The sequence below is a fragment of the Oncorhynchus kisutch genome, linkage group LG1 (genome assembly GCF_002021735.2).
Source record: "Oncorhynchus kisutch isolate 150728-3 linkage group LG1, Okis_V2, whole genome shotgun sequence".
Lineage (NCBI taxonomy): Eukaryota > Metazoa > Chordata > Actinopteri > Salmoniformes > Salmonidae > Oncorhynchus > Oncorhynchus kisutch.
Window position 1 is genome coordinate 26,518,238 of NC_034174.2, and position 23,520 is coordinate 26,541,757.

The window sequence follows — 23,520 nt, forward strand, 5'->3', positions numbered from 1 at the left end:
GCAACCAGGGAATGCATGTAAATGTGTGCCTGCGTGTGTGTGTGTGAATGCGTATGTGGGTGCGTGTGTTTAAGTGAGCAGAAGAGAGAGAAGAGACAAGATAAAAGGAATGAGAAAAAGAGAGAGTGAGAGATCGAGGGCAGGGAGAGAGGATAGCTCTCTATAGGGTCCAGTACAGTAAATCACAGTGCTGTCTGAGCTGGCTCAGGATAGATAGGGGTTATGTTCTCCTGGCTGGGTCAGAAACTCAGACATGCAGCACAGAGAGCTATGTCAGCACACTGAACCCACAGCCTGAGCTGTAGAGGACAGAGGAAACACTGTCGTGGAGACCTATGGGATGGAGGGATGATAGATAAGTCAGGATGTGGTAGAACAGAGAGTCAGACAGATGGGGGGAGCTGGTGGGATAAAGAGCTGGACAGATGGAAGAAATGTATGGAGCAGAGCTGAGGGACAGTGGAGTGGTGGAACAGAGGGAGAGCTAAAGACATGGTGCCATGAACAGGGAGATGGACTCTCATGCTTGTCTGTGTTTGTCCACTGTAGAGTGTCTCTGGAGAGGGGAAAGACTCATTTGTTCACAAAGAATGTGTACAGACCTACAGATGGGTATATGGGCCTACATTGGCACACTCAAAAGAGGGTCAGTGTACTGTTACTTTCATTGTGGGGAACTTAACTTTTTCCCAAGCAGAGATGGAAATATGTGGGTGGGGGAAATGTGGGGTTCAGTATGGAGGGGTATGGAGGGGTGATCTATGGAGGGAGGCTAAGGGAGTGAGTATGGCGGTAAGAGGGGAGCGAGGGGGAGGCTGAATAATTGATGGAGTGAGACACCTCCCTGTGTTTTCCCCATGCTGGGAGAGACAGCTGCTCCCTTGCCTCTCCAGACTTGCCTAGACTACCTCCAGGGAGAAAGACTACAACTGCTGTACCTATGAAAGGAGGGCTAGGATAGTTTTGAGGTTTAAAAAGTATGTTGACTTACTATTAAAGGTCTAATGCAAACATTTTTATCTGGATAACAATTTATGGGTAACAATAAGTAACTTGCTTTGATTGATTTAAATTAAAATGGTAAAAAAAAAAAAAGGATTCTTAGCAAAGAGCAATTTCACAAACAAGAATTGTGCTAGGACTGTCAGAGTGGTTTAGTGGGGAGGGTAAAATTGAAAAGTTGCTGTTATTGGGAGAGATGATTTGGAACACTCTTATTGGTCTACTAACTAATTTACTACATAGTGATGTCACCATGGAAGATCAAAACAGGCTGAAATTTCAGGCAGTCTTTTCAAACAGCTCTTACACTAAAAGGGCATCTCTCACTCTCTCTCCAACAATACAAATTAACAGTAAACATTATCACAATATACGGTGTCAGTCCCAGTGGTCGGGTATTCTGCCACTGTGTACTCTCTGATTAGGGACAAATAGCATTTAGTCTGCTCTGTTTCTTTGCTAATTATTTCCAATGTGTCAAGTAATTATCTTTTTGTTTTCTCATGATTTGTTTGGGTCTAATTGTGTTGATGTCCTGGGGCTCTGTGGGGCCTGTTTGTGTTTGTGAACAGAGCCCCAGGACGAGCTTTCATAGGGGATTCTTCTCCAGGTTCATCTCTTTGTAGGTGATGGCTTTTTATGGAAGGTTTGGGAATCGCTTCCTTTTAGGTGGTTGTAGAATTTAATGGCTCTTTTCTAGATTTTGATCATTAGCGGGTATCGGCCTAATTCTGCTCTGCATGCATTATTTGGTGTTTTACATTGTACACCGAGGATTTTTTCGCAGGATTCGCAGGATTCTGCATACAGAATTCTTGGTTGGTGAACGGATCCCAGACCGGATCCCAGACCTCACAACCATAAAGGGCAATAGATTTTATAACTGATTCAAGTATTTTTTGCCAGATCCTAATTGGTTTGTCAAATTTTATGTTCCTTTTGATGGCCCTAGAAGGCCCTTCGTGCCTTGTCTTTCAGCTCGTTCACAGCTTTGTGGAAGTTACCTGTGGCGCTGATGTTTAGGCTGAGGCATGTATAGTTTTTTGTGTGCTCTAGGGCTACGGTGTCTAGATGGAATTTGTATTTGTGGTCCTGGCAACTGGACCTTTTTTGGAACACCATTATTTTTGTCTTACTGAGATTTACTGTCAGGACCTAGGTCTGACAGAATATGTGCAGAAGATCTAGGTGCTGCTGTAGGCCCTCCTTGGTTGGGGACTGAAGCACCAGATCATTAGCAAACAATAGACATTTGATTTCAAATTCTAGTAGGGTGAGGCCGGGTGCTGCAGGCTGTTCTAGTGCCCTCACCAATTCATTGATCTTTATATGTTGAAGAGGGTGGGGCTAAAGCTGCATCCCTGTCTCACCCCACGGCCCTGTTGAAAGAAATGTGTTTTTGCCAATTTTAACTACACACTTGTTGTTTGTGTACATGGATTTTATGATGTCGTATGTTTTCCCCCAACCCCACTTTCCATCAATTTGTATAGCAGACCCTAATGCCAAATTGAGACTAAAGCTTTTTTTTAAATCAACAAAGCATGAGAAGACTGCCTTTGTTTTGGTTTGTTTGTGTGCAGGGTGAATATGTGGTCTGTTGTACGGTAATTTGGCAAAAAGCCAATTTGACATTTCTCAGTAAAAAAAATTCACTGAGGAAATGTACGAGTCTGCTGTTAATGATAATGCAGATGATTTTCCCAAGGTTGCTGTTGACACATAAGATATTGGGATCAAAATTGTCCCCACTTTTATGGATTCGGGTCTTTGGTTCCAAATGTTGGGGAAGATGCCAGAGCCAAGGATGATGTTAAAGAGTTTAAGTATAGTCAATTGGAATTTGTGGTCTGTATACTTTATAATTTCATTGAGGATACCATCAACACCATGGGCCTATTTGGGATGGAGGGTTTGTATTTTGTCCTGTAGTTCATTCAATGTAATTGGAGAATCCAGTGGGTTCTGGTAGTCTTTAATAGTTTATTCTAAGATTTGTATTTGATCAAGTATATGTTTTTACTGTTTGTTCTTTGCAGGGTAGCCTAGTGGTTAGAGTGTTGAACTAGTAACCGAAATGCTGCAAGTTCAAATCCCCAAGCTGACAAGGTACAAATCTGTCGTTCTGCCCCTGAACAGGCAGTTAACCCACTGTTCCTAGGCCGTCATTGAAAATAAGAATTTGTTCTTAACTGACTTGCCTAGTTAAATAAAGGTAAAATAAAAAATACAAAAAATAGGTCCCAAAAGATTGTAGAAGTGGTTTACCCATACATCTCTGTTTTGGATAGATAACTCTTCGTGTTGTTGTTTATTTAGTGTTTTCCATGGATTCTTCAATTACACTGAGCTGATTTCTGACACGCTGTTCCTTCAATTTCCGTAGTGTATTTCTGTATTGTCTTAGTGATTCACTATAGTGACGGCATAGGCTCAGGTTTTCTTGGTCTCTATGTTTTTGGTTGGATAGGTTTCTACATTTTTTTCTTAGGTTTTGCATTCTTCATCGAACTATTTGTCATTGTTGTTAATTTTCTTCGTTTTTATGTTTGAGATTTTTATATTTGATAGGGAAGCTGAGAGGTCAAATATATTGTTTAGGTTTTCTACTGGCAAGTTTACACCTTCACTATTACAGTGGGCATTTTCTAAAAGGAATTTAATTTGTTGTTGCCTAATTGTTTTTTGGTAGGTTTCCGCACTACTTTCCTTCCATCTATAGAATGTCTTAATATTATTCCGTTCCTTTGGCTTTGATGCCTCATGATTGAGCATTGCTCTGTTCAAGTAGATTGTGATTTTGCTGTGATCTGATAGGGGTGTCAGTGGGCTGACTGTGAACGCTCTGAGAGACTCTGGGTTGAAGTCAGTGATGAAGCAGTCTACAGTACTACTGCCAAGAGATGAGCTATAAGTGTACCTACCATAAGAGTCCCCTCAAAGCCTAGCCTTTACTATATAAATACCAAGCATGCGACAGAGCTGCAGGAGTTGTGACCTGTTTTTGTTGGTTATGTTGTTGTAGTTGTGCCTAGGGAGGGGGCATATGGGGGAGGGAATGCTGTCACCTCCAGGTAGGTGTTTGTGTCCATGTGCTGAGGGTGTCAGGTTCTTGTCCAGTTCTGGCATTTATGTCGCCACAGACTAGTACATGTCCCTAGGCCTGAAAATGATTGATTTCCCCCTCCAGGATGGATAAGCTGTCTTCATTAAAGTATGGGGATTCTAGTGGGGTATATAGGTAGCACACAGGAGGAGATTCTTCTCTGTTGAGATCATTTCTTTTTGAATTTCTAGCCAAATCTAAAATGTACCTGTTTTGATTCATTTAATACAAGGAGTTAGGTCTGCTCTATACCACATTAGCATACCCCCCAACTTCCCTGTTTCACACCTGGTAGTTTGGTGGATGGGACTACCATCTCTTTGTAACCTAGAGGGAAAGCAGTGTGTCCATCTCCTCTATACTATGTTTGTTGTAGGATGACAATATCTGTATTTCTGATTTCATTGGTGAAGTCCAGGTTCCAGCTCTTTAGGCCAAAGACAGATGACTTCAGGCATGGGATATTCCAGGATGACATAGTGAATTCATTGTGTTCCATAAAGTGTCCAATGTTATTAGTAATTTAGTTTGGCCTCAGACCAGTAAGTTTGAGCAGAGCCTGTTGAGCATCTGGTACATGCCATTGGCTTAGGCTAGTATAAGAGTGGGGGTTGGGCCTGTTTGCCTGCTCCCGGCCTAGGCGTATGTGTGACTTTCATGTTGAGGCCCTCTTTGCGGGAGTGGGGGGAATGGGGTGGGCAGGAAGGTCTGATCTGAGGGGCCTAAATGGGGTGTGGGCATGGTTGACTTGGGGGGGTGGATATGGCTGGTGTTGCTGTGGTCTAGATGTAGGTCCTCTCGGTGTGGGTCCTCTGTGTTGGTTGGTGGGGGTGGTGTCTATTGATCTGTTGCTCTTGTGTGAGGTGCTGTGGCTGCGATTGAGAGTAATGTCCTTTCGGGTCTGTGTCGAAGTTGGGCACTGCTGCCTTGTATAGGTGGACCTCGTCATAAAGGCTGTTCAAGTCTAGGGTGGAGTGGGCATGGTAAACATTTGGTTTTGAGGCATAGTCATAGGAAATACTTTTACCTGCTGTATGGTAGCAGGGTGGAAGTATTGTCGTGGTAGCAGGGTGGAGATAACCGTTGGGGATAGTAGAAGGTTTTTCAATCAATCAGTCCCTTGAGTGCTGTGGCCACCCTTTCCTATTGTGCTCTCAGGTCTTTCGTGCCTGTGTGTATTATTATGTGGCTGGGTGACCCTAGTTGGTTCTCAGACAGAAGGTCTAGGGCAAGCTGGGTGTTTGGACACCAGAGATTAGACATTGTATTTGGGAAAATGTTTATTTTCTTGTATATATTTCCTGTTTGTGTCCATAAGGAGTACAATCTGTGGCTTGTGTATGTCCTCAGTGGGTGTGGGGGGGGGTTGTCAGGAGGACTATCAGGGTGGCTGACGGGGGGTTCAGAGGGGGTAGGTTCCCTGGGCTTGAAGTTCTTCATTTATCTGTGATGTCGAGGCTATGGTCAGGGGCTGAGGTGGGCTGTTCTGCTGGCTTCTCTGCGGGGGTGGTCAGCTCTCTAATTGGTGGTTCTCTGTCACACACCATCACCCTCACCCCCATCAGTCTGATCCTTTCCTCTAATGCTCTGTTCTTCTCCTGCCTCTGCTCTTTCTCCTGTTGATGTTGTCTCACCACATTCCAGAGTGCAGATATGTCTCTCTCCACCTCCCGCTCTCCGGGTCTGGTTGAATTTATCCTTCATTTCAATGAGGGAGTAGTACTACTCTATGCTGGGAGGTTGACTTTCCGCTTGGGGTTGCTCGTCTGTGGGATTGGATAATGAAGAGGTCTGGTCTGACACGCTCGAGGTGGGGTTATCTATCTCAAGAGAGAGCTTATCCTGCTGAGCTCTCTTTGATTATGTGAAAGTCCACAATGTGGTTGCCCTGTACCATTACTGTATCAGAATTGTACAGGTTAACATTGGCTGACTAAGAGTCATCGAGAGTTTCCATCGCTAACACCCCCCTCTTAACAGATTGGTAGTGTGTAAATATAGCACTGCACCATGCCAGGGGATGGTCTGCGTGGAAGATTAAGTTCCATTTTTATAATAAACAGCTAAATGTATCCCTTGATTTTCCATAAGGAGGTTCATTTGTACTCTTCTCAGGTGTTTGCCTTATAATCTTTTACATCCAGTTAGGCTGTGAAACTCTCCTGGCTGTGAAACTCTCCTGACATTGTTGGGCTCAAGGGCTTTGACATCTCAGGTAGCCTTCCACAAGCTTCCCACAATAAGTTGGGTGAATTTTGCCCCATTACTCCTGACAGAGCTGGTGTAACTGAGTCAGGTTTGTAGGCCTCCTTGCTCGCACAAATTTTCTATAGGATTGAGGTCAGGGCTTTGTGATGGCCACTCCAATAGCTTGACTTTGTTGTCCCTGAGCCATTTTGCCACAACTTTGGAAGTAAGCTTGGGGTCATTGTCCATTTGGAAGACCCATTTGCGACCAAGCTTTAACTTCCTGACTGATGTCTTGAGATGTTGCTTCAATATATCCACATAATTTTCCCACCTCATGATGCCATCTATTTTGTCAAGTGCACCAGTCCCTCCTGCAGCAAAGCACCCCCACAACATGATGCTGCCACCCTTGTGCTTCACGGTTGGGATGGTATTCTTTGGCTTGCAAGCCTCCCCCTTTTTCCTCCAAACATAACGATGGTCATTATGGCCAAACACTAATTTTGTTTCATCAGACCAGAGGACCAGAGGACATTTCTCCAAAAAGTACAATCTTACGATCTTTGTCCCCATGTGCAGTTGCAAACCGTAGTTGCAAACCGTAGTGTGGCTTTTTTATGGTTGTTTTGGAGCAATGACTTGCTGAATGGCCTTTCAGGTTATGTCAATATATGACTCATTTACTGTGGATAAAAGATACTTTTGTATCTGTTTCCTCCAGCATCTTCACAAGGTCCTTTGCTGTTGTTCTAGGATTGATTTGCACTTTTCGCACCAAAGTACGGTCATCTCTAGGAGACAGAACGCGTCTCCTTCCCGAGCGGTATGACGGCTGCGTGATCCCATGGTGTTTATACTTGCATACTATTGTTTGTACAGATGAACATGGTACCTTCAGTCATTTGGAAATTGCTCCCAAGGATGAACCAGACTTGAAACATTTCTTTTTCTAAGGTCTTGTATAATTTCTTTAGATTTTCCCATGATGTCAAGCAAAGAGGCACTGAGTTTGAAGGTAGGCCTTGAAATACATCCCCAGATACACCTCCAATTAATCATTTTCTGGAATGTCCCAAGCTGTTTAAAGGCACAGCTGTTTAAAGGCCGTAGACAGGGTGAGGGTACAAGCGCCAGTGGGGGAAATAGAGGTCAACGTGCAGGGGGTAATGAGATGCAGACAACAGAGGCTGGACCTAGTCATGCCAGGGATGGTGGTGTAAATGAGGCTGGGCCTAGTCATGCAAGAGATGATGGTGTAGCTGAAGCTGGGTCTAGTCATGCTATGGATGGTGGGTTAGCTGAGGCTGGGTCTAGTCAGGCTAGAGATGGTGGGGTAGCTGAGGCTGGGCCTAGTTATGCTATGGATGGTTGTGTAGATGATGCTGTGCCTAGTCATGCTATGAGGGTGGTGTAGATGAGGATGGGTCTAGTCAGGTTATGCTAGTGGATGAGGAGAGTATAGTGGGGAAGTGTAAGAGACTAGGGGGGAGGAGGAGGGTGTCAAGCGGAAAAGGAAAAAGGGTGTGGTCAAAGGCACAATGGAAACTTTGCCTGTTGCTGTGGGCAATGCCCTGACCAGAGAGGAAGGGCAGGTTGTCAGAATGGGTGATAGAGATGAGGAGGAAAGTGTGTGAGGAAGAGGATGAGGAGTTATTTTTTTCAGACTCCTCTTCAATGGGCCCGGAGCTGACAGCCAGTCAAGCAGAGGGGTCAAAGTACACATTGAGAGAACTGACAAGGTTGCTGAATGAGACTAACGAGAAAAAAGTTCATCTTGAGGCTTTTTTTCTGATCCGAGAAAGTTTGTAAAATCAGTACAACATGCTATGAAAAATGAGGAGCACCCAGGAAATGGTTTAGGTTGAGGAAGTGGGTCACAACAGTGTGTAAAGGTGTACCTTCAGACATTGTTTAGATGTATATTTTCTTTCTGACACTGGGGCTTTTTGAGCTTCGCTATTGGTCTCTTTCTTTGCTGGCTTTTCTCCCACTTCTTGCTCAATATAAATGGCACCAGAGATGCGGGAAAGAGGAGTGTGTTGGGTGAATATGTAAAACAAAAAAAGGTTCAGGTGTTGTTTCTGCAGGAGACACATAATGATGTGTTAAATGAAGTCGATTGGGGGCTCTGGTGGAAAGGGGCAGGTGTGTTGAGCCATGGGACAAATTTGATTGCAGGGGTGGCAGTCCTTTTTGTACCGGGTCTGTCTGTAAAAATGTGCTCCTTAAAGGATGTGTGTAAGGGTAGGCTGCTTGTTGTTGTAAAAGCAGAAATTAACAACATGGGTTTTGTCTTTATAAATGTGTATGCGCCTAATACAGGGAGAGAGGGGGGTTCTATCTGGGAGTCATAGACAGGAACTCTCACAGGTAGCGCCTGAGGAGACGCTGGTGGTCGGAGGGGAATGGAACTATACAATGGATTTTACAAAAGACAGAAATGAGGAAGAGCCTCATTCAGTGTCAGTGGGAGTGTTAAGGGACATCATTAATCAGTTCGACCTAGAACACAAGACAGTATACATGGGTGAAGATTTTTGGGGCTAGGGTGAGTGCAGCCCGACTTGATCGGTTTTACATGTCTAGGAATCGGAGCAATAAGCAGTTGGGCGCTACCATTCTCCGGTGGGGTTTTCAGATCACCACAGCCATGGCTCGGCTATCTATTTTACCAGGGCCCCGGCAGGCATCCTATTGGAAGTTCAATGTAAAGCTCTTACAAGATGCCACTTTTTGCTCAGGTTTCCAGACCTTTTGGGAAAGGTGGGGGCAGTGAAGAGAGGAGTATGAGTCTGAGTCAATGGTGGGATGTGGGGAAAGTCAAAATTCTGCTTTTCTGTCAACAGTACACAGCTCTCTCATCCTCAGAGGCTAGGAGAGTATTGGGGGAACTAGAGTGTTGTATTAATGAGATGGAGGTAGAGATGTTGGGGCAAGGCAATATAGCTGAATTACGTAGAGACCTGGATATTTTTTCCAGGTTAAAGCAAAGGGAGCACTTGTAAGAGCTAGTTTCTCCATGCTCAAGCAGATGGACGCTCCCAGCTCCTTCTTCTTTGGTTTGGAAAGACAGAGCGGTGAAGCTAAGGGTATGCATTGTCTACGGCTGTCTGATGGGCGGGTGACCTCTGTGGTGGGGGAGATGTGGGAGCGGACTGTGGAGTTTTATACTGAGTTGTATAGGGCAGAAGTGTGTGATCCTATGTGTGCTCAGGTCTTGTTCACAGGACTCCCTAAGCTCTCTCTGGCACAGAGGGATGAAATGTACATTCCTCTGTTGTTCCCGGTTGTGCACCAGGGGTTGATGGACTCGCAGTGGAGTTTTATAAAAGATTCTGGGGAATAATTGGACAGGATTTATTTTGCGTGTTGTGTGAATGCGTCGGGGTAGGAGAGTTGCCGATGAGCTGCGTCGGGCGGCTCTAACTCTCCTGCCCAAAAAAAGGGGACTTAAGAACTGGAGGCCTGTGGCATTACACTGTGCGGACTACAAGATATTTGCCAATGTCCTCTCTAACAGACTGAAGTCCCATTTGGACTCGATAGTACATAAGGACCAAACATATTGTGTACCGGGACACTCAATCACAGACAACTTGTTCTTAATTAGGGACATGTTGGAATTGTCGAGAGGTTCTAATGTGAACTTTGGACTGGTCTCTTTAGATCAAGAGATAGAGTGGACCATGAGTATCTGTTTAATGTGATGTTTGGGAAGAGTTTTTTGACCTGTGTGGTCAAGGTGGGAGGGGGGGCTCAGTAGTCCTGTCTGGGTGAGACGGAGCATTAGACAAGGATGCCCTCTATCTGGGTAGTTATACACACTAGCCATTGAGCCTTTTTTGGGACTGCTACACAGGAGACTGCAGGGAGTTTGCTGGACAGGCATGGATGTGGTGACAGGCATAGCAGTGTCAGCATATGCAGATTATGTTTCTGTGATGGTCAGGGATGGTTAGGATATGCAGGCACTAGAGACTAGTCTGAAGGTGTACTAGGGAGCTTCTTCAGCTAAGTTGAACTGGGGCAAGAGCAAAGCTATGTTATGTGGGGCATGGGGGGATAGGGCCCCTCTGCTTCCAGCGGGTTGGCAGTGGGGTTGTGAAGGGCTTAAAGTGTTGGGGGTGTACCTGGGCTCGGAGAAGTGGGTCAGGAAGAACTGGGAGGGGCTGTCACAGGCAGTGGTGTCAAGACTGGCCAGGTGGAGGTGGCTCCTGTCCCAAGTGTCATATAGAGGAAGGGTGCTGATAATCAATAACCTGGTGGCATCTTCCCTGTGGCATAAACTGGCTGTCCTCAACCCCCCCACCTGCAAAGCAAGCTGGTGGACTTTTTCTGGCCGGGCCATCACTAGTTGAGGGCTGCAGTGTTGTACATGACCGTCCACTAAGGAGGACAGGGCCTGGTGGAACTGGAGAGCAAGATGGCTGCTTTCCCGGCTAAAGGCGGTGCAGAGACTGCTGTACCATACTGATGTTGGCTGGAGGGAACCAGCATGCGAGCTGCTGAGGAGAGCTGGCGGATTATGGTTGGACCGGTAGCTGTTCCTCATGAAGCTGGAGAGGCTGAGTACAGCATGTCTCTCAGATTTTTACTCTGCAGTGCTGAGTGCCTGGCAGCTGCTAAGGCCCACACTAGAAGGGGGTGTGGAGCCTGGGCTGTGGGAGGAGCCGATCTTCAACAACCCAGCCATCCCTTTGTGATCGGATTCAGTCGGCCACCCTGCAGAGGCAACTGATGGCGGCGGGTTTACAAAGGCTCTGGAAGTCTTGGCACAACTAACAGGAATAACGTCTGTTAGGCTGCTGGAGAGATTCCTGGAGGAGGTCCAGGAGGCACTGTCTGAGCCAGTAAGGGGGGGTGTTTGAGCGGCCAAAGGGGGATGTTTCCGCCACTACAGGTGGCGGCAGAGACTGGAGACTGGCAAGGGGGTCTGGAGGACTTGATAGATTTTAACACTCCGAGCCTGGGGGAGTTTGAAGGGGTGGGAGGTAAAGCCCTCCACAACCTCTGTGTTAAGGGTAGGAACATTAGGAGCCTAACAGGAGTGAAGGCACATCAGTGGCCGGAAGTTTGTGGGGCGGAGAGTATGGTGGGTTTTAGATGGAGGGGGCTCTACAAACCCCCAATACCAAAGAGGTCAGGGGAACTCCAGTGGAGGGTTCTTCATGGAGCCCTGGCCACTAACAGCTGGTTGGCACGGGTTGAACCGGGAATCGGACAGGGGTGTCCTTTCTGTGTAATGAAAGAAACTGTGATTCATGTGTTTTCTGTGTGCACCAGGTTAATGTCATTAATGTCTCTGTTGGAATGTCTGTGTGAGAGGTTGTGGGTGGTTTTTACTGTTGGGATGTTTATAATGGGATACAGGTATTCGAAGGTGAAGGCCAAATGTGTTTTGTTGAATTTTCTGTTTGCTCAGGCAAAGTTGGCTATTTGGCTAACAAGGAGGAGCAGGGTCAAAGGTGGGAGGATAACAGACCCTTTACTAATTGTTTAATGGGATGGTCTCTGTGCTCCTTAGTGTTGAGTTTGAGTACTATAGAATGCTAAAAAGTGTGGAGATGTTTCAGGAGATATGGTGTGTTGGGGGGCTGTCTGTATAGCTGGGGAAGATGTTTTGGATATACGGTTGTAGAAGTGGGTATTGTTTTGGGTATTGTGATGTTGGTGTGTATCATGTGGTGGCAGAATGGAAAGGTGAGTATGGTACATGAATGCAGTACAGGATATATTTTGGTGTTTTATTTTTAAGTGTGGGGGGGGGTGGGGGGGGGGGTTTAATTCATCTGAAATGAGAAGGTTTCAGTAAAGAAAGACAAAAAGTCAAAGTCTCTCTCTCTCTCATTGGACAAAATGAGTATAGTAAATCCAATCCTATAGTAAATCCAATGGATTTGAAAAGATTTTCCGCTGGAAAAAGGCTAGGATACTTTACAACACATCTCGTTGTGTTTTCCGAAGATGAAGCGATAAGAACAATGTAGGACATCTCAGAAAGACAGGAGGAGGAGCGGAGCCCAGAGTTTCCCTATTTCAAAGAGGTGGTTGATCCATCATTCTGAGGTCTGCGACCTCAGAAAGCGGCCTGCTTGTCCAGTGGGACAACTTCCCTGTGTCCTAGAGAACAGGCAGATCACTTGCCCTGACTAGGAAATGAAACATAGCTATGGACTTAATTCCACTACAACCAAATACTGCAACAAAACAATAAACACATGTTATTGATTTAATATGCAGCCAATATTATGAAGGTATTGAGGAAACAATGTCCCCATGTCTGTCCGTGTCCATAACAGGCACAATATGCTGAGCTGGTGTTCTCAGGCTTTTCAGGCATTTCTCAGAGCCTACAGGCTTTTCTCAGAGCCTTACTCTCTCTCTCTCTCACACACACAGACAAAGACGACACAGACACACAGAAACAATCCCAGAAATAGCAGCCAGTGAGAGACAGAGCACACTGGGCCACCATTAAATGTCAACACTGGGGAACGTTGATCCATTAGCCCTATTGATTTTAGATTATTCCAGTGCTTTCCCCATCTCCCCCTCTCCTCTCCTCTTTCCCCTCTCCTCATCCCACACCCCCTTTCCCTGATTTGCAAGGCATTCTGGGATTGCACATAATAACTGTATTGAAGGGCTGTAAAGTATTTTCCTCCAGAGGCCTGTGCTTACTGCCGAGGCCCGGACTGTCCTTGCAATGTATTACTAGGCCATTTAGAAGTCAAAATAGCACTGGCAAATGCGGTTGTACATTATGAACAGTTTGTTGAGAAACCCCAGTCTACCCAAAGGTCACTGAGAGTGTTGGAACACACCCAGGACTGCCCTGTTCCCTGGACACAGCTATGGACTTTTAAAAGATAACCACTACTACACAGTACAATCTAAGCAAGGAGAGTGATGCTGGTTAGGAAGTGCTATGTAGTCAGTGGGCCCAGTGTGAGCAATAGACTGATAAATAGTAAAATAATAACAACAATGAAAGATACACAGCTATTAAAATATCAACACATGCCAAAAACATAATCAACCAAGACATTCTGCCAACAAATTCAAATGGCGATTAACTAATCAAATTTGCTCAAGGCGTAGTCAAATATTCCTCTTTGGAAAATTGCCAGTGGGCTCTAAACATTCACAGTTATTTTGTGTATGTATGTGTGTTAGTGTGCTTCTATTTCCATTAAACCCTTGCCTATCATACTTGTCTATTTCACCCTACATACAGTCTGTCTGTCAGCTATGGAAATGATCAATATGTGTTTTAATGTTTCACTGCCCCCATCAGCCAGTGGAGCTCCCATTTCAGCTTCACAACACACTCCAGGGCCCAGTGGCATAGAAACCCCAGTGTGAAAACTGCTACTGATTATGAGGCACTTGGGGAGAAGAGAGTCAAAATGGAGCTGGATTTCAAATAGGATAGTTAAGAGGCAGCCAGGGATATGAGCTAAAATAAAGCTGTGTTTGGGGAAGGTGAAAGAGAGATAAAAGCTGAGGACATAGATGGAAGGACAGATAAAGAAACAACAGCATAGAGAACAATTAAGATAAGGAGCACAGAAGAAAGGAAAAGAGAGAGATGAACATAGTGAGGGGGAGAGGATTTGAGTTGATTGCAGTGGCAGTGATGTTGACTGTGTGTGCATCATTAATCCAGATCTGTTTTAATTACAGACGCACATGCAGAAGCAGGACACACACACACACACAATGATAGCAACAGTCTGGGATGTTTATCATAGGGCTCATAGCCCAAAAAAGGTCTTCTTCAATGTGTCTCTGAAAAAGTCACTGTCAAAAAGTCACTACATGCAGTCTCACATTCATTAACCAGGAGTGCATTCTGTAGTCTGTCCAAAAATATTTACTTATAGAGACTCATTACATCCTTAACAAATAGAGGCACATCAGCCCTGTGTCAGTACAGGACAAGGTAGTGAGTAGAAAAAAGGTTCTCCCCAAGATGCCTCAGCCTCTCTCTGTGTGACAGAATACACCATAGGGTAGACGAGGGCCTAAATTCGAATTTCAATTAATTAAATGGTTTGTCATTAGAGTGCTTCATTACTATGAATGAGAAAATAGTGGATACATAAATTCATTGTACTTGTTAGAGGCAGATTGATCCGTCAGCTATTGTGCTGTGGAGTAGAGCTGAATAAGATGAAAACACAGGCGAGGACACAAGCTTTGGCCGTGATCAGAGAACGTCTGCTACGAAGAGATGGCATGAGGGGGTGGAGGGTGGGATGGGAGTCGTGTGGACAGGGGACTAAATGGTGAACTCCACACATGAAACGACACACACACACAGATTCTTCCCTCATAAGGCCTATTCGTGACAGAATGTCAGAGGGAGGCTCCAGGAATTTAGCTCTGCTCCCACATTCAACAGTGTATACAATGAGGGGACTTAATCACCCCTCACAATGCTCACACATTCACAGGCCAGGATTATTAATAGCAGATAAAGACATTGTTTCCATAGTGACTGTTAGAGTCCATATGGAAAGTGTCTCCTCCAGTTGCCAAGACAACCAGCCAACGGTGAACTTGCAGCTGAGCGATCTGGTGAGCCGGTGATCTTTCCATAAACAGGTGTGGACAACAACTGGCAGACCATGGGATATGGGGGAAAGAAAACATATCGAACACATTCCTAACAAAGGGATCCGAGAGAAAAGGTGGTTTACCATGTAAATGGTGTTTACCCAAAATGTTTGACAAACATCACAATGATAGGAATGAGACAAGCACTGTGGTAGGTTTATCCCAATCAAATACAGACTGGCTTATACATACACCAACACAGGAGCCTGGTAAGGTATCATTGGGCTACATTATGTAAAGCGTGTTATGGATGATGTTTAAATCCTCACTAAGAATAATCCATGTGTGTACTTAATAGGAACTTCATATAATGTATGTGTGTCTAATGTAAGTGCACCTTAGATAAACATCCTGTATCATTTAAAGAGTTCATTGTTAAGTGTTACTGTAAATAAGATTTTGTTCTTAACTGACTTGGCTAGTTAAATAAAGGTTACATTTAAAATAAAATAAAATGTTTTACTCTTTGCACAAAATAGAGTAGGCTCAAGCCAGAACTGACAGAAGCTATGAATGTAAAGTAATAACAAAAAATGTCAATGTCAAGCAGCATAGAGACAACATAATCCCAGGTAAATTCACTTCAAATGCACGCAAAGACAGGCGTTAGTTTGAGAGCCTCCCTAAGGGCTTGGGGAATAGTTGGTAAGAGAATAGCACTGTTTGGTACACAAAAGCCTTTTAAACACCTCCACTGAACAATAGGTTTAGCCTGATTCCATTATCCAGGCACCAGGAAGAGATCAGAACAGAGTAGTCAGCAGTCTGAAGACAGGCTGGGCCAGAGACAAATACCTGAGAACCAAAAAGAATCACAATAAAGTTCCTTACAACGCCTACTACTGGGGAATTGAGCGTGAAATCCTCTGACCTAAATGTTAAAGAAATAACCAGCGCACTCTGACCATTAGGGTGTGTATCTGTTAACCACTCATTTATGTCAATACATTTTTTTTAAACATTGTAAAAAAAAAAAACTCCTTACATCAGACACACACACACACACACACACACACACACATTGTGAGGGGGAACAGAGCCCCCTATCTATCCACCACTCAGGGCTAAATGAAGAGAGTAGACCCTGTTGAAAGGCCCTGTCGACTGGATTAGTCAACGCTTTGGTGTAGAAGGCAGACCCCCTCGAACCTAAACACAAAGTGGTTGAAAGGAATGGCTTCATGAAGCTACAACTGGCACTGACACAGGCACTACTCTGATGGAGCTACAGCTGGCCTCCTGCATGTATCTCATGCAAACTCCTGGCTCTTCTCTCTGTTTGCTTCTTGTACATGCTAGACATTTAGTCTCTATCAACCTTTCATCCCTCTTTACCAATGACCTGACCTAAGTGAAGATATGGATATACTATTTATAATTTTATCTCACTTGACACTGTACTGCAAGGCCTTCTTAATGTACTAGAACTGGCTCCTGCATGAATATAGTTTGTCTCTCCTGTAACTTCTGGTTCTTGCCGGTCTCTCTCTTCCATGCTCTCAGGGAAAGGGCACCAGGGCCCCTCTGTTAACTACTTCCTGGGTCAGGGGTCAGTGGACACGTCGACACACTGAGCAGGCAAACAACATCACGGAAGAATAAAAAATAAATACAAATAAATTAAATTATTATTATTAATATTATTACAATTATTAGGATAAATGTTATCCTCCACCAGGGACTACAGCGCCTTCAGAAAGTATTCATACCCCTTGACTTATTCCCCATTTTGTTATGTTACAGCCTGAATTCAAAAAATTCATGGTGAAATCACCTCATAGTGAAATCCCTGAGCGGTTTCAAATCAAATTTTATTTGTCACATGCACCAATTACAACAGGTGTAGGTAGACCTTACTATGAAATGTTTACTTACAAGCCCTTAACCAACAATGCAGTTCAAGAAATAGAGTTAAGAAAATGTTTACTAAATAAACTAAAGTAAAAAATAAATACAAATCTAAAAGTAACACAAGAAAATGTCACAACAATAAGGAGGATATATATAGGGGGTACCAGTACCGAGTGAATGTGCAGGGGTACAGGTTAGTCGAGGTCATTTGTAAAGTGACTATGCACAGAAAATAAACAGCAAGTTTATTAGCAGCAGTGTAAAAACAAGGGGGGTCAATTTAAAAACTCCGGGTGGGCATTTGATTAATTGTTCAGCAGTGTTATGGCTTGAGGATCAGAGCTGTTAAGGAGCCTGTTGGTTCTGGACTTGGCGCTCTGGTACCGCTTGCCGTGCAGAAGCAGAGAGAGAAGTCTATGACTTGGGTGACTGCAGTCTTTGACCATTTTTGGGCCTTCCTCTGACACCGCCTAGTATATAGGTCCTGGATGTCATTAAGCTTGGCCGCAGTGATGTACCGGGCCGTATGCACTACCCTCTGTAGCGCCTTACGGTCAGATGCCAAGCAGTTGCCATAGCAGGAGGAGGTGCAACCGGTCAGGATGTTCTCAATTGTGCAGCTATAGAACTTTTTGAGGATCTGGGGACCCATGACAAACCTTTTCAGTCTCCTGAGGAGGAACAGGTTTTGTCGTGCCCTCTTCACGACTGTCTTGATGTGTTTGGACCATGATAGTTTTTTGGTGATTTGGACACCAAGGAACATGAAATTCTCGACCCGCTCCACTTCAGCCCTGTTGATGTTAATGGGGGCTTGTTCGGCCTTCCTTTTCGTATATAGTTCACGATCAGCTCCTTTGTCTTGCTCACATTGAGGGAGAGGTTGTTGTCCTGGCACCACACTGCCAGGTCTCTGACCTCCAACCTATAGGCTGTCTCATCGTTGTCGTTGATCAGGCCTACCACTGTTGTGTCGTCAGCAAACTTAATGATAGTGTTGGAGTCGTGCCTGGCCACTCAGTCGTGGGTGAACAGGGAGTACAGGAGGAGACTAAGCACGCACCCCTGAGAGACCCCAGTGTTGAGGATCAGGGTGGCAGATGTGTTGTTGCCTACCCTTACCACCTGTAGGCAGCCCATCAGGGAGTCCAGGATCCAGTTGCAGAGGGAGGTGTTTTGTCCTAGGGTCCATAGCTTAGTTCTGAGATTTGTAGGTACTATGGTGTTCAATGCTGAGCTGTAGTCAATGAACAGCATTCCTACATAGGTGTTCCTTTTATCCAGGAGGGAAAGGGCAGTGTGGAGTGCGATTGAGATCATCTGTGGATCTGTTGGGGCGGTATGCAAATTGGAGTGGGTTTAGGGTTTCCTTCATGATGGTGTTGATGTGAGCCATTACCAGCCTTTCAAAGCACTTCATGGCTACAGACGTGAGTGCTACAGGGCGGTAATCATTTAGGCAGATTACCTTCGCTTTCTTGGGCACAGGGACTATGGTGGTCTGTTTGAAACATGTAGGTATTACAGACTAGGTCCGGGAGAGCTTGAACACTGGCTTGAACATGTCAGTGAAGACACTTGCCAGTTGGTCCACGCATGCTTTGAGTACATGTCCTGGTAATCCATTTGGCCCTGCAGCTTTGTGAATGTTGACCTGTTTAAAGGTCTTGCTCACATTGGCTATGGAGAGAGTGATCACAAAGTTGTCTGCAACAGCTGGTGCTCTCATGCATACTTCAGTGTTGCTTGCCTCGAAGCAAGCATTAATTGGCATTTAGCTCGTCTGGTAGTGTCGCGTCACTGGCCAGCTCGCGGCTGGGTTTTCCTTTGTAGTCCATAATATGTTCAAGCCCTGCCACATCCGACAAGCGTCAGAGCCGGTGTAGTAGGATTCAATATTAGACCTGTATTGACGCTTTGCCTGTTTGATGGTTAGTCTGAGGGCATAGTGGGATTTCTTATAAGCGTCCGGATTAGTGTCCCGCTCTTTAAAAGCAGCAGCTCTAGCCTTTAGCTCGGTGCAGATGTTGCCTGTAATCCATGGCTTCTGGTTGGGATATGTAAGTACAGTCACTGTGGGGACGGTTTCCTTCCTCTCCGGCACCTGAGTTAGGAGGGAGGCCTGTATCTTTGTAGTGACGCACCATCCAAAGTGTAATTAACCTCTCTAGGATATGTGACGCTAGCGTCCCATCTGGCCAACATCCAGTGAGGTTGCAGAGCGCCAAATTCAATTACAGAAATGCTCATTATAAAAATTCAGAAAACAAAACATATTTTACATAGGTTTAAAGATGAACTTCTTGTTAAACCAACCACAGTCTCATATTTAGAAAATGCTTTTCGGCGAAAGCATACCTAGCCCAGAACATACCTAGCCCAGAACATAGCCCAGTTGACAAATTATTACAAACAGTAACCAGCCAAGCAGAAGCGTTACAAAACTCAGAAATAGAGATCAAATTAATCCCTTACCTTTGATGATCTTCATATGGTGGCAATCAGAAGACATTTTCAATAAATGTTCCTTTTGTTCAATGAAGTCTCTTTATATCCAAAAGCCTCCGCTTTGTTAGGGCGTTTTCTTCAGTAATCCACAGGCTCACACTCAGTCAAAACAATCAGACAAAAAAATCCTAATTGTATCCGTAAAGTTCATAGAAACATGTCAAACAATGTTTATATTCAATCCTCATGTTGTTTTTTTAGCCTAAATGATCTATAATATTTCAACCGGAAAATAACATTGTCAATATAAAAGGTATACAAGAAATGCACATGCGCCTGAAAAAACTTGGCGTCACGTTAGAGTCCACTCGTTCAGACTGGTCTTACTCCGTCATTTATAAGAATACAAGCCTGAAACGATTTCTAAAGACTGTTGACATCTAGTGGAAGGCATAGGAACTTCAAATTGAGTCCTAAGTCAATGGATACTGTAATGGTATTGAATAGAAAACTACAAAACCAAAAAAAACTACTTTCTGAATGGATTTTTCTCAGGTTTTTCGCCTGCGAAATCAGTTCCGTTATACTCACAGGCACTATTTTAACAGTTTTGGAAACTTTAGAGTGTTTTCTATCCAAATCTACCAGTTATATGCATATCATATCGTCTGGGCCTGAGTAGCAGGCCGTTTAATTTGGGCATGCTTTTCATCTAAAAATTCAGAATGCTGCCCCCTACACGAGAGATGTTAACAACTTCACCATGCTCAAAGGTTCATTCAATGTCTCCATTTTTTTGTACCCATCTACCAATGGGTGCCCTTCATTGTGAGGCATTGGAAAACCTCCCTGGTCTTTGTGGTTGAATTTGCGGTTGAAATTCATTGCTTGACTGAGACACCTTACAGGTAATTGTATGTGTGGGGTACAGACATAAGGTAGCCATTCAAAAATCATGTTAACCTGTTTGGGATAGGGGGCAGAATTTTCATGTTTGGATGAAAAGCGTGCCCAGAGTAAACTGCCTGCTACTCAGGCCCAGAAGCTAATATATGCATATTATTAGTAGATCTGGATAGAAAACACTCCAAAGTTTCTAAAACTGTTTGAATGATGTCTGTGAGTATAACAGAACTCATATGGCAGGCGAAAACCTGATAAATATCCAACCAGGAAGTGGGAAATCTGTGGTGTGTAGTTTTTCAACTCATTGCCTTTCTAATACAGTATAAATGGGGTCATATTGCACTTCCTAAGGCTTCCACTAGATGTCAACAGTCTTTAGAACCCTGTTTCAGGCTTCTACTGTGAAGGGGGAGAGAATAAGGGCTGTTTCAACCAGGTGTCTGGCAGAAGGCCATGAGCTAGTCACGGACGTGGCCGTGAGAGCGACCTGCATTCCATTGCATTTCTAAAGACAAAGGAATTGTGCAGTTGAAACATTATTGAAGATTTATGATAAAAACATCCTAAAGATTGATTCTATACATCGTTTGACATGTTTCTACGAACTGTAATATAACTTTTAGGACTTTTCGTCTGAACTTTTGCCTGGACTTGCCCGCGCCTCGTGAGTTTGGATCTGTGAACACGCTAACAAAAAGGAGGTATTTGGACATATATTATGGACTTTATCGAACAAAACAAACATTTATTGTGGAACTGGGATTCCTGGGAGTGCATTCTGATGAAGATCATCAAAGGTAAGTGAATATTTATAACGCTATTTCTGACTTTTACTGACTCCACATTATGGCAGGTATCTGTATGGCTTGTTTTTGTGTCTGAGCGCTGTACTCAGATTATTGTATGGTGTGCTTTTTCCATAAAGCTTTTTTGAAATCTGACACAGAGGTTGCATTAAGGAGAAGTATATATTTAATTATGTGCATAACACTTGTATCTGTTATTAAAGTTTATTATGAGTATTTCTTTAAATTGATGTGGCTCTCTGCAAATTCGCCGGATGTTTTCGAGGCACATTACTGAACATAACGCGCCAATGTAAACTTAGATTTTTGGATATAAATATGAACTTTATCGAACAAAACATACATGTATTGTGTAACATGATGTCCTATGAGTGCCATCTGATGAAGATCATCAAAGGTTAGTGATTAATTTTATCTCTATTTCTGCTTTTTGTGACTCCTCTCTTTGGCTGGGAAATCACTGTATGTTTTTTTGTGACTAGGCTCTGACCTAACATAATCATATGGTGTGCTTTCGCTGTAAAGCCTTTTTGAAATCGGACACGATTTATAGATTAACAAGAAGTTAAGCTTTAATTTGGTGTATTGCACTTGTGAATGTATGAAAGTTAAATATTTAGTTATTATGTTATATGTTATTATGTTATAGTTATTATGTAACTTGTTAATCATATTTTCGCTCCTGAACTTATTTAGGCTTGCCATAACAAAGGGGTTGAATATTCATTGACTCAACACATTTCAACTTTTTATTTTGTATTCATTTCTAAAAACATAATTCCACTTTGGCATTATGGGGTATTATGTTTAGGCCAGTGACACAAAATCTCAGTTTAATCTATTTTAAATTCAGGATGTAACATAACTAAATGTGGAAAAAGTCAAGGGGTGTGAATACTTTCTGAAGGCACTGTATGTCAAAATAGAACAGCTGATGTCAGCTCTGTAAAAAAAAATCTATATTTTAGCATGCACTTTCATACTTAATGTGATACAGAATATCTAGCACACCATTGCCGTAATTTCCACTATAATCACATAAAGACATGAAACACAACACACTCTGGAAACTGCATAAAAAGCTAAATATTAAAAGCAAAAGTGTAAGATCCCCCGGGCCGTTTATAATTCAGTGAAAATACGTGTGACGCGCCAAAGCTCTGCTCGGAGCAGGGCAAGTTATATCATACAGTATATATACCCCAGAGCTGATGTTAGAATACATTATCAACTGGACCAGACAGACACGTACAAAAGAGACATGAGAGCCTAGACAGTCACAAATACACACACACATTCACACGCATGTGCACGCAAGCATGTACACACATATCCACGCACGAACACAGGAACGCACGGACGCACGCACACACATGCACGCAAGCACACGAACGCACTTGCACACACAACTAAACAATGTGATCTAAAACCATGGCCAATTTTCCCAATAGGCTAGTAGACCTCAGCATTAATAATGACCACCAATGGGCATATCACCAAGCTAGATTCCTGATCTAAGGGCTTTACGCGAAGACGATATCACCCAATCACTTTCTACCCACACACTGTCCACTGTGGCCTGCATTAAACAAGACCGTTATACCTAAAGAGGTAGTCAAGTCAGTCCATGTCAAACATACAAATTCAATAAGTGCAGGTACAGAAAACACTTGCAAATGTCCTTCTGTAGTTATAGTTATAGTTCTGTAGCCTGCATCTGAATAACACTGGTGAACTCTTCAGGGTATTCTCATCATGAGTAGAGGGATGGTAAAAGGCTCAGACACTCTTGAACCATATTGTCAACAACAAAATTAGATATGATTTCAGCACTTACGTCCCCAGGATCTCCTTGAAGTCGTAGTTTTCTTTCACATCTGATGTTTTCTTCTTCCAGGAATGTCCATCGTCACCCAAAGGCATCTTTCTTTTCTGTCGGTCGGCTACAATACTGGAGAAGAGGAGAGAAACTGATTTTTTAAACAACGGGAAAAAACTGTTAAGACAAGACACACTCTTTCTGGATAGTTGCATACCCAAATATTTGTCTAGGTATGAGTTGAAATTTAAACGATAAGAGTTCTTTGTGTTTGAGGATAAAATAGAGAATAAAATGTCAAATATATGCTTTATTGCCACATACACCGGATAGGTGCAGTGAAATGTGTTGTTTTACAGGGTCACACTGAAAAGGATTTAAAGACAAAGTGATAAGGGATGACTGAAAAAGTCACTGGACTGGACATCTTTTGGACATTTTTTGTTTGACACACAATTGTGTTAGACTTACCTGGAAACTAAGTTTCATAAGGTGAGTCAGGCACATAAAATCATAAATATTTCACACAGAACGGACACACTTTTACAAACTGCTTCAGGTGACAAGGGTTGTCAGTCCTATTCTTCCTTAACCTCATAGCATCCTGAATCAACTAAACTTAAGCTTCCCTTCAACATCTCGCTTTGCTATTCTTACCAGTCCGAACACCAACGAGAAGTATCAGAAACTAGACTTTTAAACCAAAACACTGTGGATAGTAGATGCAGTTATGATTCAACCAATAAAACAACCACAACTAGGTCAAACAT

The 23,520-nt window shown here is 43.6% G+C and overlaps 1 protein-coding gene across 2 annotated transcripts in view; it reads right to left on the bottom strand.

The window, feature by feature from the left end:
- LOC109896918 (calcium/calmodulin-dependent protein kinase type 1-like) overlaps positions 1–23,520 on the bottom strand; it is a 55,873-nt gene that overhangs the window by 25,882 nt on the left and 6,471 nt on the right. For both annotated transcript variants that reach the window (XM_020491383.2, XM_031807225.1), the window contains one exon: positions 22,769–22,882. In XM_020491383.2, coding sequence (XP_020346972.1) covers positions 22,769–22,854 — 86 coding nt within the window. In that variant the 5' untranslated portion in view covers positions 22,855–22,882. The remainder of the gene's footprint in view (positions 1–22,768; positions 22,883–23,520) is intronic.